This window comes from Colossoma macropomum, unplaced genomic scaffold, assembly GCF_904425465.1.
Source record: "Colossoma macropomum unplaced genomic scaffold, Colossoma_macropomum, whole genome shotgun sequence".
NCBI lineage: Eukaryota > Metazoa > Chordata > Actinopteri > Characiformes > Serrasalmidae > Colossoma > Colossoma macropomum.
In genome coordinates, this window is record NW_023494784.1 from 33,531,532 (window position 1) to 33,547,029 (window position 15,498).

A 15,498-nucleotide genomic window follows, 5' to 3' on the forward strand; every position below is an offset into this window, starting at 1 on the left:
CATACCTCATAATATTCCCACAGTAAGGTCTGTTTCCCTGCTCAACGGATAGTAAACACAACTTACTTTACATTCCCTAAAGACTTTAATCACTGACATACGCCTAGCCTACCTCACACACACAATGGTTCATGTACCCATTTTTTATCCACAAGCAATCTTTTATGCCATAGGCCTATCTCTTAGGTAGACCAGGGGTTCTCAACTTTAGTACTGGTGAGAAAGTACTGTCTCAACACATCTAATCCAGCTTATGAAGGACTTGATGATAAACTTATGAGTTGGATCAAGTCTGCTGGACTGGGGAATGCTTGAACTTGTCCTGGCTAGTTGATCTCCAGGAATGGAGCTGAGAAACCCTGGAGAAGATTATGTGTTAGTATCTTCCACAGTGTTTCCCAAATGTCCTGGAGGCCCAGCTGCTTTTCAGAGGTTCATGTTTTCCTCATCTGACATGACTGATCGAGCAAGAAAGGCTTGATAATTACCTTATGAGCTGCATCAGGTCTTTTGGAGCAGGGAATGCATTTTTTTCAAATTAAGGTCATGGCGTAGTCCTACCATTCCAGGAAAAAAAATATATTTTAATTAGTAAGGAATCTTTATATTACTGTGCTGTGCAAAAATTAGAGACATTTATTTAATTTCCAGTCAAAATGGCAATTGAGTACAAGTTATTCATTTTTCAGTGTCAGAAAAAGAGCAGGAATATAGTTCACTGAAAATTATACAAATATCTCCAACATTAAGTATAATATCAAATCTACACACACACACACACACACACACACACACACACACATGATCTAGGCTGCTTATCCTTCTGGGTCGTGGGGGGGCTGGAGCCCATCCCAGCAGTCTGGGAAGAAAGCAGGAAACACCCTGGGCAGGTCACCAGTCCTTCACAGTGCAGACACACAGATACATACACTCATACCTAGAGGCAATTTAGCATCTCCAATAGGCCTGGCTGCATGTCTTTGGACTGTGGGAGGGAACCAGAGCACCCGTAGGAAACCCACGAAGAGAGAACATGCAAACTCCACAAAAAAGGACCCTAGTTGCCCAGACGGGGAATCAAACCCAGGCTCTTCTTGCTGTATAACTCTTCTATCCTTCCTTAAGACAACCAAGTTACACCTGCATCCTCCCAACAAAGGATGTTACCAAAAAAGCTATTCACAATATTCCCCTTCAAAGAGACTACCCAAACGCACCATAGCTGCTCCGCAAACTTCTTTCTCAAGGGAATCTAAAATGGCTAAAGGAGATACACTACATGTTCAAAAGTACTTAGACACTCCTAATTAGTGAATTCATCTACTTTAAGGCAGTGTTTCCCAATCCTGGCCGGGAAAGCACCCATCCCTGCACCTTTTAGTGTTGTTCCTGCTCCCAACACTCCTGATCCAACAAATCAGAATTAACAGCTCATTATTGAGTTAAAGTGGCTGAGTTAAAGCAGGTAAAGCACTAAAATGTGCAGGACAGTGGGTCTCCTGGACCAGGACGGAGAAACACTGCTTTAAGGTGCACACATTGCTGACACAGGTGTTCAAAAACTGGACATCTGAGATGTGTACATACATCTTGTTTAATCTCCATAGATAGGCACGGCCAACAGAATGGTAAGCTCTGGAGCAGCTGCACATGAGCCTAAGATCACCATGCCCAAGGCAAAGCATCAGAGGGGTCTAAAGCCCCCCAGCATTGGGCTGTGGAGCTATGGAACTTGTTCTCTGGAGTGATGGAGCTCCATATAATACCTTTGGGATGAGTTGGGGTGGCGTTTGTGATCCAGAATTAATCATCCAACATCAGTACCTGACCCTCACTAATGCTCTTGTGGCTGAAGGCAGTCAAATCCTCACAGCAATGTTCCAACATCTAATGTAGAGCCTTCCCAGAAGAGTAGAGGCTGTTTCTGCTGCAAAGGGGGAACAAACTCTCCATTAATAGCCTTGATTTCGGAAGAAACGTTGGATAAGCACTTTTGGACATATAGGGTAGATATAAAATAATCCACCTGCATAAGTAAGAGAGTTTCCAAAACTAGAGTTCAAAAAAATAATTCAGAAGATACAGAAAAAATAAAACTCTCCACTGTCAAGACCTGGTAGACCACCAAAACTGTCATCATCAGATAAACAGCACTTAAAGCGGTCATCTTTGAGAGGTAGGAGAAAATCAAGCTCCACTCTTGCTTCAAATCTGAATAAATCCACAGGTGTTTCTGTCCATCCTTCCACTGTGAGAAAGGATGGTTAGCTGTCAAGAAGCCTTTACCGAGAAAAGTAAATAGACAAAAAAGAAAATTTGCACTAGAACATCAAAACTGGACATCCCACATGTAAAGTCAAGTTTTATGGACTGATGAGTTTAAATATGTAAGTGGGACTACTTGGCGACCTGTCCAGGGTGTTTCCTGCCTTCTGCCCAATGAGTGCTGGGATAGGCTCCAGCACCCCCCCATGACCCAGGAGGATAAGCAGCTTAGAAAATGTGTGTGTGCGGAACGTGGGGAGCAGCAAATGCAACCAACTTCTAAGACTGAACTTTGAAAATGTGGAAAAAATATCCATGAAGATTTCTTCGCAAAACTGAAAGCAAGTCTAAAAAAAAAATGGAAACTGTAATAAAGGCAAAGAGTGGGCACACTAATGGTGAAAATATGATATTTTGTGAAGTCTAATAAGTTTTCTGTTAAATATGTTTGTTGCTTTCTTCCTGATACCACAAAATGAATAACTTGTACTTAATGGCTGTTGTGAGTGGAAATTAAATAAATGACTGTGTGCGTTAAACAGGTTCCTCACACTCTCACATCTCATTTACAAAAATGGTTCTTCAAAGAACCACCGATTAAAGTTCTTTAGGTAATAGCAGTTCTGTTATAGCATTGCTCCAAAGAACTCTTTTTGGCACTATAATTTGAAGAGTATATTTGATCCTTTTGAATCTGAATTCTGTTGGATTCCTAGGAATGGAGCTGCCTACCCTGGAGTGGTTCTGTATTCCACCTTAACTGGTTTGTGTTTTTTCCTTCTCTATATCACCTGATGCAACTCGAGCAGGACTTGGTCACGATCTGAAAAAGCAGGGAAAACTCGAGTGAGCAGAGCAGCTGGGCCTCCAGAACTGGAAAGAAAACAAACACTGGAGAAAACTGATCTGCCAAACAAACGCAGTAGGAAAAACAAGGCCGATGTACAGCGCGCACGTTTCACTTTCCACTTTTTCCCCCTTTCCCCAACATTGTTTTCCACGTGTGTGCGTGCGTACGTGTGTGTGTTCACCCAGAGTCCAAAGCTAACAGCACAGCGTGCTTGTTTGACCAGCCTGCTGTTGCATACGCGCTGCCTGGAAGTGCTGATGTCAGAGGAACATGGCAGCAGATAGGACCCAGCAGAGCGCGTCCCCTCGCCTCGCCTCGCCTCACCTGTGGCCGGCCGGTCTGCACTTTCCTACCTGCAGCTGGCCCCTTCACACCGCTCTGAACTCGAAACTCGCGCTCCTTCCTCTCCTGAACGGCCAAAGGCGATGTGGTGCTCGCGCTCGCTCTCGTCGTGCACGCTGCCGCCGCTGCTGCGGTCGTTGCCGCTCCTGCTCGCGCTGCTGCTGCGCGCCTCGCGCGGGGAGCTCGTGTTCCGCTGCCCGAGCTGCACGGCCGAGCGCCAGGCCGCGTGCCCCAGCCCGCCGGCCGCGTGCGTCGAGATCGTGCGCGAGCCCGGCTGCGGCTGCTGCCCCGTGTGCGCGCGCCTGCTGGGCGAGCCGTGCGGCGTGTACACCCCGCGCTGCGCCAGCGGACTGCGCTGCAACCCCACCCCCGGGGAGCCGTACCCGCTCGAGCAGCTCATCCGGGGTCTCGGGCGCTGCGAGAGGAGAGTGGAGCCCACGGTCAGCCACGACTTACTGGACATTTCCACGGAGGACGGTGAGTGAGGGAGGGCAGCCGAACACTGTAGGTGCTCATCCAACACTGGTAGTTGTAGAGAAAGTTTGCAAGTCCTGAGCAAAGTATGTGCAGTTATGCTTAAAGTGTGTAGAGTATAAGGTGAGTAGGCATGTGGAAGTGCACAGTTTATATAACCATGCCTGAAGAGTGTAGTTATAAAAAAAAATATATGTATTTACAGCATGTGTGAAGTTACATACATGAGGTGTGTATAGTTATGCATACAAGACTGTACAAAAGTCAGAGACCACCCTTCATTTATTTATCTCCAGTCACAATGACCATCAAGTACAAGTTATTCATTTTTCAGTCAGGAATAAAGCAGAAAACCTACTGAACAGAAAAGTCCACTGTAGCCTCAACAGCTGAATATATACATTTTTTTCAGTATTTAGTGTGTCCACTCTTTGCCTTTATTCCATTCTTTTTAGGAGACTTGCTTTCATTTTTTTCAAAGAAATCTGCAGGGATGTTTTTCCACATCTCCAAACTTCAGTCTTTGAAGTTGGTTGTATTTCTGCTTCTCACAATCCAAATAATCCCAAACACATTCAGTGATGTTGAGGTCTGGACTCTTGGGTGGTCAGTCCTTTATTCTGAGAACACCAGCAGCTTCTTTCTTTGATTTGCACATGATCTTTTCTACTTTTCTCATTAATGGCTTCTTGACAGCTACACATCCTTTCCAACTCATAGTGCTGAGTTGTGTTCTCACAAAGAAAGGATGGACAGAACCACCTGTGGATTTTTCAGATCTCAAGCAAGAGTGGAGCTTGATTTTCTGCTCTCTGTCAAAGATGAAAGCACTGTGTATCTGATAGTGACAGGTTTAGTGGTCTACCAGGTCTTGCATGGCTGTTAAGAGTCCCATTTTCACTGTTTTTAAAGATTTTCTTGAACTCTAGTTTCAGAAACTCCTGATTTTCGCTTGTTTCCTTCCTAATGCAAGTGGATTATCTTCTGTATACTCGTTAGAAACATTGCCTGAAAATGTATAAAGTGTACTTAATGGCCAATGTGACTGGTGGTCACTAACTTGTACACAGTATTGTAGTTATATCTATGAAGTTATGCAGAGTTATGAAGAGTCCACTTGCTAAAGTCTTTTTATGGTCAGTGTGCGTGTGCCTATGGGAAGCTAATGTGCTTGTCATCATGGATTTTGATGAACGTGATGGTTGATGGTCTTTGTGCTGCTGCTTCACTGGAGGCTTCTTGAAAGGTGTTTTATAGTATTAAACTACTGTGCCTGATCAGCCATTGGTGAGTTTTATCCACAAAGTAAGCATATCACCTGTTGGGCTGTCAACAGTGTGACTTTCTGCCCATTTCTTTGACAGTTTCTTTGACAGTTTGCTGCCTGATTTACCCACGTACTCTCACACACCACCAGTTTCACCTCTTAATCCCTTTTTATCAAATTAATATTTAGGCATAGTAAAATAATTACCTGTTAAAATCACAGTAATACCAGTGTTTGCACAATGTGGGTACTGTATGTTACGAACGAGAAAAGTCTAGCCACCGACTGTGCCTTCTAGTATGCTGTTGCAATACTGCCTGGCTGACAGATTTTATAGTCTTATAGTGTATAATATTATATGTTGAGTATCTCTTTTCTTTTGTGTTAGTAATTACGTAAATAAGCTCCTTTTAGTTCTAAATGAACATTTATTGAAAGCAGGTTAACTTTAATCTTCTCAGCACGATGAGCAGTCAGCTTCCATTATTTTGCTTTGCCGTGCAAGCTGAATGTGCGATCTAAGTTCTTAGTGAGAAAGTCTTTTTTTTTTTTTGGTAATCGCAACGACTGAACTTTGCCAGAGGCATTTGCTTTGAAACAAATTGGCTGCCATTATCATAATGCGCTGCTGATTTTCCAAAAAAATCAAAGGGGGGAAAGGCTAATGTAGTTTGGCAACGATTAGCACAGTGGACTTTGAGCTCGGTCCAGCCTCTCATGTGAATCTGCCCGCTTGCAGTGGCTGTGATGTGTCTGCACGAAACTGCATATTTTGGGATGCCCAAGAACTCTAGAAACTGGAGCTGGCAAACCTGCAGGGGTAAATAATCTGGCTCCATCAGACCCAGTGACTCAGATCTGCTGCGTAGAAAAGCTGTTGCAAGGTCAAACAGCAAAACAGAGCCTGCTATGTAAATTGCAGATTAGATAAAGTAGGAAAAAATATGCTGAAGAGCAGGTTAGTGAGCTGAGGCCTCTTCATTAAGTTTGGTTCAATAAAATGAATCATACAAAGTTACTACTGCATACAGTGTTACTGCAGCAGTGCACTTACATTAGCAGAATTATTTGTTTCTGGAAGAATGATGAGCTCCATTCTTACTTAAAGAAATAATTCACTGAACAACAATGTTCTCTTTACCCTAAACACAGTTAATTGGCCCAGACATGTTTGAGTTACATTGCAGCAAACTGAATGTGAGTTGTTTGCAATTTTATCTATTGGGTTGAGACAAATAAATGTAAATAAAAGAAAGCAAAAAAAGTATTTATGGAGACATATCCTGGGTCTAAGTTCTGACATCTGGCATGACATGTTTGAAGGGCAGCGGTAAATAATGTTTGTTTATATGAGCTCAAGCTGTGTCAAAGTCAAAGTCAACTTTCTGTCATCAGCTGGGAGATACTAAGAACACTGCATTAAAAAATAAACTATTGAGAGCACTCAAAATTACAAGGCAGCATGATGCACCAAGAATTTTGAGTTTTCTCAACAGCAGATTTTGTAACCCCTTAAATGGCCAGGCCTTAGGCCCGTTCTTATTTCTTATTTTCACCCCTACCCCTTGTTTTCAAAGGTCACCTCGAGTTACAAGGTGTAGTGGCTGAAATCTTCCTCTGCAAAATGGGACCACCCTCAAAAAAAAAATAAACATTACTTCATTAACCCCTTAACAGTCAAAGCTTATTTCATACAAAGGCTTATTATTCAGTAACAACAGGGACTTCAATGCAAACTATTGTATCTATTCTTAGGTTATAGAAGTGTGTAATAAAACCTTGGGCCCGCTGGCAAACCCATAGCTTGTTAAGGGGTTAACAGGCTACTAGCGGTGCTCTGTAGGCAACCCTGCCAGTCTGCAGTGATAGCAGAGGAGGTTAAAGTTCAGAAACCTCGCTGCTGGGCTTTAGTTACATTTAGGGCATCATATGCTTTCAAAGGGTGGGATGCAACAATTATTTATTATCTCCACCCCTAATTCTTCAGTGATATGAAGCTGAAGTCAGATTCCAGTTTGAGTTTTCCTGTGCCACCTTAAATGGTGCAGCAGTTCCGATGTCTGAGGAGCCAGGATGTAACTGCTGCACCATTTAAGGTGGAACAGGAAAGTTAGCTAGCTAGCTACTGAGACATTAGCTTTCTGCTACTGATTTTTTATGCTTATAATAAAAAAAAGGACCATAATACGTTGAAATGACATAAAACTAACATAGTACAATGGTTATCTTAATTTTTTAACAGAGAAAATGTTCACATTTGTGAGTTTCTTTGGTCGCTTGCACAGCCATTTTGCTGGATGTGCTTTTCATAACACTCTGTTTGGAGTGTGCCTCTGAAAAACCTCCGCTTGGAGGGCCATGTAGCCCTAACACTTCGCCCTACCCCTCTATCTCAACAAAAGTTGGCACACCCTACCCCTAGGCTTGAATGCGCAAAACAGAGGGCTAAGGGCTGAGTGGTAGGGGCAGGGAGTGAAATGGAATTGGGCCTTACAGGCTAATCATATTAGTGAGGTAACTAGAAGTCATTAGAAGTCTTATTCAATGACTTTTGGTTCTGTCCATAGCAGACAATAGAAACCTCAGCTTGCTGTGTGGTGCAGCTGTGTTACCCACTACACCATTACAGTTGTTAGCTAAAGACAATAATTTATCTATTAAATACTTGTTGAGACAAAATGTGTGTGACAATAAAAACATCACCATCTGGTCTTTTGTTTGCAGTTTGTATAGCACAGCAAGTAACACCTCTGCCCTCCAGCAGGCTGGGGTTTGATTCCGTGTCCAGGCAAGCACATCATGCTGCACCAGTAAGCATCCCTAAAAAGACTCCTAATGCTACATAAGCTTACCTCTTTAACATGATTAGACTGGAAGCCACGCTGGATGAGAGTGTCTGCCAAATGCTGAGGCTGTGTTTATTCCTGAAAATTGTATTGCCAACATAACGTTGGACAAACAAACAAATCCATTTAGATTAAACAAATGAACATTAGTAAGGATGACTACAAAAGCAGCTGTTGGGAAGGCTGAAAAAACTTCATGCATCATGTTGCCTTAAAATTTTGAGCTCTCCCAACAGTTTTTTTATGGTTTATGGTTTTAACTAGGAGCAAGACAGGTAGTCGGTACATTTTACATGTATTTCAGTGGTGGAATACAGTGAACTATTGAATCATCCAGTGATCCAGTGAATCATCAGCTAAAGTGTCATGATTGTGACAGGCCTCATTATATTAGATTCATTGCTCCAAAGTAAAAATAAAAGAAGTAAACTTTGGACACCAAACATGCCTTGGCTGATTGACTACATTTAAGGTAATAGGAACAATGTGTAAAAAATGATTTTTCAAATGAACCCTTAAGCTGCCAGTTTTTAACAGTATCAGTGTTTTTCTGTCTTAGTGTGTCCAGTCAAAGGCTGACTACCATGGAATCCTAAGCTCACTAAGCTGTGTTAATGATTTTGCAGATCTCCTTTGGAGAACATGACTTACTCATGCAATGTCAGTGGTATGTGGGTTACAAATGAATAGCATATTAATGTGGCATGGTAAAAAAGTGTGGAGTGTGAAGATCAGGATCTTTCACACAGTGACTGAGTATCCTGTAAAGCATTACCCTGTTTCTGCATTTAGACTCAATTTAGCGTCTTCTTCCGTTATAGGCTTTCCCTAGGTGAGGACACTATGGTCCTGATGTGCTTCTCAGGTTATGGGTCTAGTGCAGACCGCTTTTGTGGCCCTGTGCCTGCTCTACTACTGTAACCTAAGATTGTTTTAGGAAAAGATTTCTGTGGGCTGCTCAGGCTGCCATAGACAAGATGTTTTTTTTCTGGGATTGTCTTCCTAGAATTGGTCAGGACTTAGTGGAAGTGGAAATTATGTCATACTTGGTTTGTTTGGCGCAAATTCAGTTCAGTTCAGTTTTCATTCATTGACATTATATTGATACAAGTTATGCGGTATATGTAATGCTGTTTCTAGTTCGATGGTGCAACAACTACTAAACATGCAGTGACAATACAGTACCTTGTGTGTCAGACTCAAGTGTATTTATTACACAACAAGATAAATAAGCTTTATTACACTATAACAATAGCAAGTAAAACTAAAATGTGTGTAGTGTGGTAAAGTGAAATAAAGCTTCAGTAAGTTAAAGTAAATCCTGAATCTGAGAGTAACTGTATTATATGCTAGGGATAAAAAAAAGATTATATAGTAAATCAGCATTGTTGATAGCTTCTCTCTAACATTATACGTTCTCAGCTCAGAACCATGAGCTGTCTGAACTCTATCCTCCACCAGAGCACAGTGAAGAGCCTGGGTCTTAGGATATTATCAGAGTTTCTTAGGAAAAGCTTTGCACCTCATCAGCCAGAGGGTCTCTGGCACCAGGTAGCAGATAGTACAAAGCACAGATGTAGCACATAGGAAGCAACACAGAGAAGTGCTGTTAAACAACAAGATCAGGTAAATATTATTCACTACTCAGGTCAGCATCACAAATTTGCTGTTTATAAGCTACAATATGTGTCTAGGCTGGTAAAGTTAGCTGAGAAAGATTAGCATTCTTCTGTTTATTTTAAAGACTTCAGACTGACGTCTTTCTCAGTATAAATCTTAAGCCACATGTCAACTGCTATGGATTTGTATTTTCTGAGTCTGGGTTTAGTGTAGTACAATAATATGCTGGGTAGTGCTTTTTGTTTCAGCATTTTGTCTGGTCAGTGTGTCCAGTAGGCAATAGCTTGTAGACTTAAAAATCCTATCCTTTATGTTATTCTATTTCTATTGTTTGAAGAATTTTATAATCATTTCTTACAAATTTAAACACAAAATTTGAGCGAATTGCCCATCCCTAGTATAAGTTCCATATATAAATTCAGATTTTTGCAGAAGAGTGAAACAGTTAGATTCTAGAATGACACTTATGCATTCCATCATGATTTTGTTGTTTTTTATAGTGGAAAAAGAAAGACTTTAAGAAGTAGCCTGAAGACATGAACCACATGTCCAAAAGTATCCAGACTACTCTTTTTAATTAGTGAACACAGACGACACTCTGGAGCAGCTGCTCAGGAGTCTAAGGTCACCATGCTTATTACCAGGAATCAGCTACAGGGCTATAAAGTTCTCCTGCTCTGGACTGTGGAGCATTGGAACCACGTTCTCTGGAGTGATGAAGCTCCATCCAATACCTTCGGGATGAGTAGGAGAGGCCTGACCTCAGTAATGCTGTAATAGAAAAGTAGAGGCAGCAAAGGGTGGACATATTCCCTATTAGGACACATGATTTACCCTTGTGATACCCCTGAGCAGGTGTCTTGATACTTTAGGACTTATAGTATATTAAAGTGTGTTTTAACCATTTTTTGTTCTTGTTGGGTACAAATGCAAGTTGTGGCCGGTTTATATGGTCATAGGTTTCTCCCCTATTGCACAACAGTACTACCTATGTGGATGAATGGTATATAGTGACTTGAACTCATATCCCAGAATCAAGCTACTCCCCAGATTTGTTTACCAGTGTAGCTAGGTCAACTCTCAGCAGGGAAAATAGTCAACACAATGAACACATTTCTGAGCTTATATTACTCAGTGCATTTACATGCACTAAACAATCCAACAAATGCAGACAATCAGATTTTGTCAGTAATCCGATAAATGTGTTTACATGTACTTAGGTATTCAGATAATGGGGAAATTCTGGGTCTAAATAAGTCAGGCAGTAATCGGATTTCTGCTTTGCAACCAGCCAATAAACTCACAGAAGAAGACGCAGCATAAACGCAACATAAAACTCAAACTTCTTGCCGCGGCTTTTTTTTAAAACATTGTGCCACTTTACCTGAAAATATGAACATACATAATCCAGAAGGTGAAGAATATTAAAATTTTTCATTTCATCAAGTATGTAGTTGGTTTCACTCCAAAAGTGTTTTGTTGTGCCACGGTCTGTTTTTGCACATGCACAGATCAAGAAATCTGAAAGAAATCTGAGTAAGGGTATACATTTACTGAGAAATCTGACTATTGAGCTAGAATCCAGCTCCCTTACTCGGATTTCTTAATCAGGTTTCTAGACCTTACTCTGATATAAGAAATTGGAGTATGCTGTTTACATGACCATTTTAAAAATTAGAAACTGCCAAAATTCAATTATGATCAGATTATTAAGTGCATGTAAATGCACTGAATGAAAATGCCAAACTGGTATTTATGATAGGGATATAATTTTAAATAATTGCAACAGAAACCTACTGCTCAGTATGATTAATTCCACAATGGACAGAAGTTGCTCTAAATGAAGGGCAGCCGTATTCATCAGCGTTCATAAGTTACTTAATTACTGATATATCCATATACTGGAGTTTTCATTACTTTAGCTGTCACTTTTTTAAAATATGCTTGTTAAACCATGATGTTATCTGTTAGTTTACATGCAGATAATCTGCAACTACAAACTAACAGTTTTAATTATAGCCTGTAAATTGTGTTGTCTATGGGTTTGGGTCTAATTTTCAGTGCATTGCTCCACCTGTAGTAGCCTGTTTAGATGCTCTTCTCTTGGCCTTCATTTTGAGTTCACTGACCGGTGATCAGTCGATCACAGTCAAAGAGTCATTATAAATGCAAGATATGATTGTGTAGTCAATGGATGAGGCAGGGGCCTTGGCATTCTGCCTCATGGCAGGAAAATGGAAATGTTACTTGCTTGCGATTGATGACTAGTCCCCTTCACATGTATTGCCAAATCTGACAGCTTGATGTTTGTGTATCATAATTTAAGTGATCCTTGTATATTACAATTAAGTTTATAATGATGCCATAAACATATCTTAATTCACAAGAACCAGATGTTGACTTTGCTATTTTGGGTTCTAGATCATTGATGTCTTCATTCCATGTTTACAAGAGAATTATTTGCCCCATGTTTAAATACACTGTTTGTCCAATAGTTTGTAGATATCTACTCATTTAGTGTTTTGTCTGGAATTAAGGGTATTAATGGGGATTTTGTCACCCTTTGCTGCAGTAACAGCCTCTACTCTTCTGGGAAGCCTTTACAGATGTTTTGAGAATTCGATTGTTAGTTAGGCCTCTGCCCGATAATGGATGACAGCCCCAGATGACCGTAGAAAACTTATTCACCACTGGTTTAAAAATTGATTTATTTTATGCAGACCATAGGAAGACACTAATATTCTCTCACGTGAACATAGACAAGATTGTTGTAGAAATGCAGCTCGATAGTTGAACATGCTTGATGCTACAGGCAGATATCATGCCTGTAGAAAATATAGAATGGTGTACATTCAGGACAGTGTCAGGTTTCACATGTCAGACAAAACAGCTTCAGGTCTCAGGAAAACACGAGTAAAGTCATGTCTCAGCTCTTGTACATCAGGCGTAACAGGTCATTTCAAATGGCTTCAGGGAAGAAAGCATCAGGTTAAGCTAAGCAGCCTCAGATGGTTTGTGTGACATTCACAATTTTGTTCTTTATTACTTATTATTATTAGATTAGTTACAGATTCATGGCCAAATATAAGATGACGATATACTATAATCACAACTTTTGCTGTTTAGTTTTAATTTTTTTATGTTCTTTTATTTCACATAGACTAAGCTTAAAATTACTGTTTGCTTCTGCATCTGCTTCAGAAACAGGAGCTCAAAATTACCAGATGAAAGGTTATTACTAGCATTTTATTTAAAAAACAAACATAAACACACAAACAAAAACATAAGATTACATGCAAAAAGTCTACACCTGATTTGTCCTAACAGTGTGACCTTCAGTACCATTGCAAAATAAAATTCATTTAAAATTAACAGCGCACTCTAAGTTTAAGTATTCTGACGCTAATTTCTCATCAGATTGAATGAGATTTTTACCTTTGTTCTGTAAAGCCTGTCCAACCTTGCAACATATGTTAAAAACTGAAATAAGTTTCGACACCATGACATAGTCCTGCTACTGTGACTAATAACGATATCTTCCACATGGTTACCAGAGGACTCTGTTACCAGCACAGGCCTACATTCAGCCATACGAGCATTAGTGAGGTCAAGTAGTGATGTTGAGTGATTAGTTCTGGATCACAAATTTAACTCTAACTCACCCCAAAGGTATTGTATCACTCCAGAGAATGCAGTTCTACTGCTCCACAGCCCAGCGCTGGAGGGCTTTATACCCCAAGTGTGCAACACTTGGCATCGAGCATGGTGACCTTAGACTCATATGAGGCTGCTCCATAGCATCTCATTCTATTGCCAATTCTTCTGTTTATTGATTATCCAAGCTGATGGTGTGCACTTGAACACCTGTTTCAGCAATGTGTGCACCTTAATGTAGCTGAATTCACTAATTAGAAAAAATGCCTGCATACTATTGAACATTTAGTGTAGTTTGCATCCAGAACCTCAATACTTAATCAAGAATTTGTGAACATAAATGTATGTTACAGTTTAAAAGTTTGGAATCATTTGTCATACTAGTAAATTTTATTTTATTTTGCTTGTGCACATTAAAATATTATAATCTAGACACCTGAAAGATTTTGTTCAATATTTCAAGCTGTTTTGTCAAGTTGCCCTGAAATTTAAAGAGATTTTTGATGTTTAACAGTTTTCTTGATTATTGCTACACCTCTGTTAATCATTCATTTATACATGCAGCTACAAGAAAAAAAAAAATGTTACTGAAAACAACAATTCCTACTTTTTGAATGGTAATTCCAGGCTTTTGATAAGTAGATCCTTCTCCCAACTTTAGTTTTTACTTTCCAGTGTGTATGGTCTGTTTGCATTTCTTCTTCTCATTGTTTCTTTCCTGGAGTGTGTACTGTGATTGCCCTCGAAGGCCTGCGGGGGTGTAATGTGTTGGCGCCTGCACCCCCTTCTCCCCCAGCACCCCCTTCTCCCCCAGCACCCCCACAGAGACTAATTAGAGCGGGGATGCCTTGGGTGGTGGCTGCATGTCAGTACCTGTGACCCCAGAGAGGCTCCTCACGGGCAGCTTGACTTTACCTTCGCCTGAAGGCGTTAGGGGCGTCAAGAGTATTAGACATGCAATGGAAATAAACGCCAGCCCTCCATCTCCCCCAGCTTTCTTGAGCGGCCCACCCTCCCCCTCTGCAGTCTAGAAAGGAGATTGAGGAGGGTGTGTTCAAAGCAGTACTCTCAGACCGACACGTCCAACTGTCTTTTTTACCTCATGCTATAAAACTGACTCAAACCCTTGGGTGCTATTACTCAGGGATGAAAAGTTGAAGTGTAAGCAAGGCAGGTGGTCTGGATTTACTGTAAGAATGTTCTTTTGTCTTTTCATTACAAGCAAATATGTCGGCGAGACTGCAGCAGTGAACACTGTGAGGGAGAGCTTGTGTTTGTACCTATTCTAGCGCATGACCAGTGCCGTAGTGCGTTGTTTGATACAGAAACAACCCTCATACATGAGGAAAAGTGATCACTTTTTCAGCACAAATACACCCAAACCTAACTTTTATCATGAAAAAATAAACTGATGAAAAATACCAAAAATAAGAGCTAATAAAGTCGAACAAAAACAGTACCAAAACCACAAACAATTCAAGGAAGCATACAACGCTATGATATTTAGTTTATTTAAGACAATGACAATTGAGAATTGATATTTTACACTTCACAGTTGACAACTGACAGTCATACAGTTGTTTCAATATCAATCACTGAAGCAGTGTTTAATTAATATTGTTGAGGTCTGTGTCTTTTGTTGACCATTATGAAAAATTATAATGACTAAACATTACAAAATTACAATAAATTAGCATAACCTTAGGCTGACATTATTGTTTATTTGAAGTTTTAGTACCTTAAAATCGATATTTGAATGGATTTCAAGCTTTTCATATTGGTCAGACCAATTTGAGTCTAATGCATGTCCACTTTGAGTCTCAAATCTCTGGGGAGTTGAATCACTAATAAATTGCTTGTTGTTAGCTTCAGGTATTACACTTTACAAAAGTAAACCCCTACTCCAAACCTGTCAGGTTCAACATGGCTTCAAGAAACAAGCCTTTCATTATAGAAAAACCTTCAACCTGAATGAGAGAACTGAAGTGCTACACACAGTAGATGCTGTGTTTAAAGAACAGAGGCAAAACAACTTGAAACCGTTGGTTAGTCTGTAATTTATATAGTAGAGTGACCATATTTTGTCATTTATCACATTAATCCCTTAAAATCCCAGGCTTATTGCATACAAAGATGTATTATTTAGTAACTACAGGGACTTCAATGCAAACTGGCTGAGC

The 15,498-nt window shown here is 40.4% G+C and overlaps 1 protein-coding gene across 1 annotated transcript in view; it reads left to right on the forward strand.

Annotated features, from left to right (window-relative positions):
* Nucleotides 1–3,419: 3,419 nt before the first annotated feature.
* igfbp2b (insulin-like growth factor binding protein 2b) overlaps nt 3,420–15,498 on the forward strand; it is a 29,056-nt gene continuing 16,977 nt past the window's right edge. Inside the window, exon 1 of the mRNA XM_036569539.1 lies at nt 3,420–3,934. Within this exon, the coding sequence (XP_036425432.1) occupies nt 3,541–3,934 (394 nt within the window). The 5' untranslated portion in view covers nt 3,420–3,540. The remainder of the gene's footprint in view (nt 3,935–15,498) is intronic.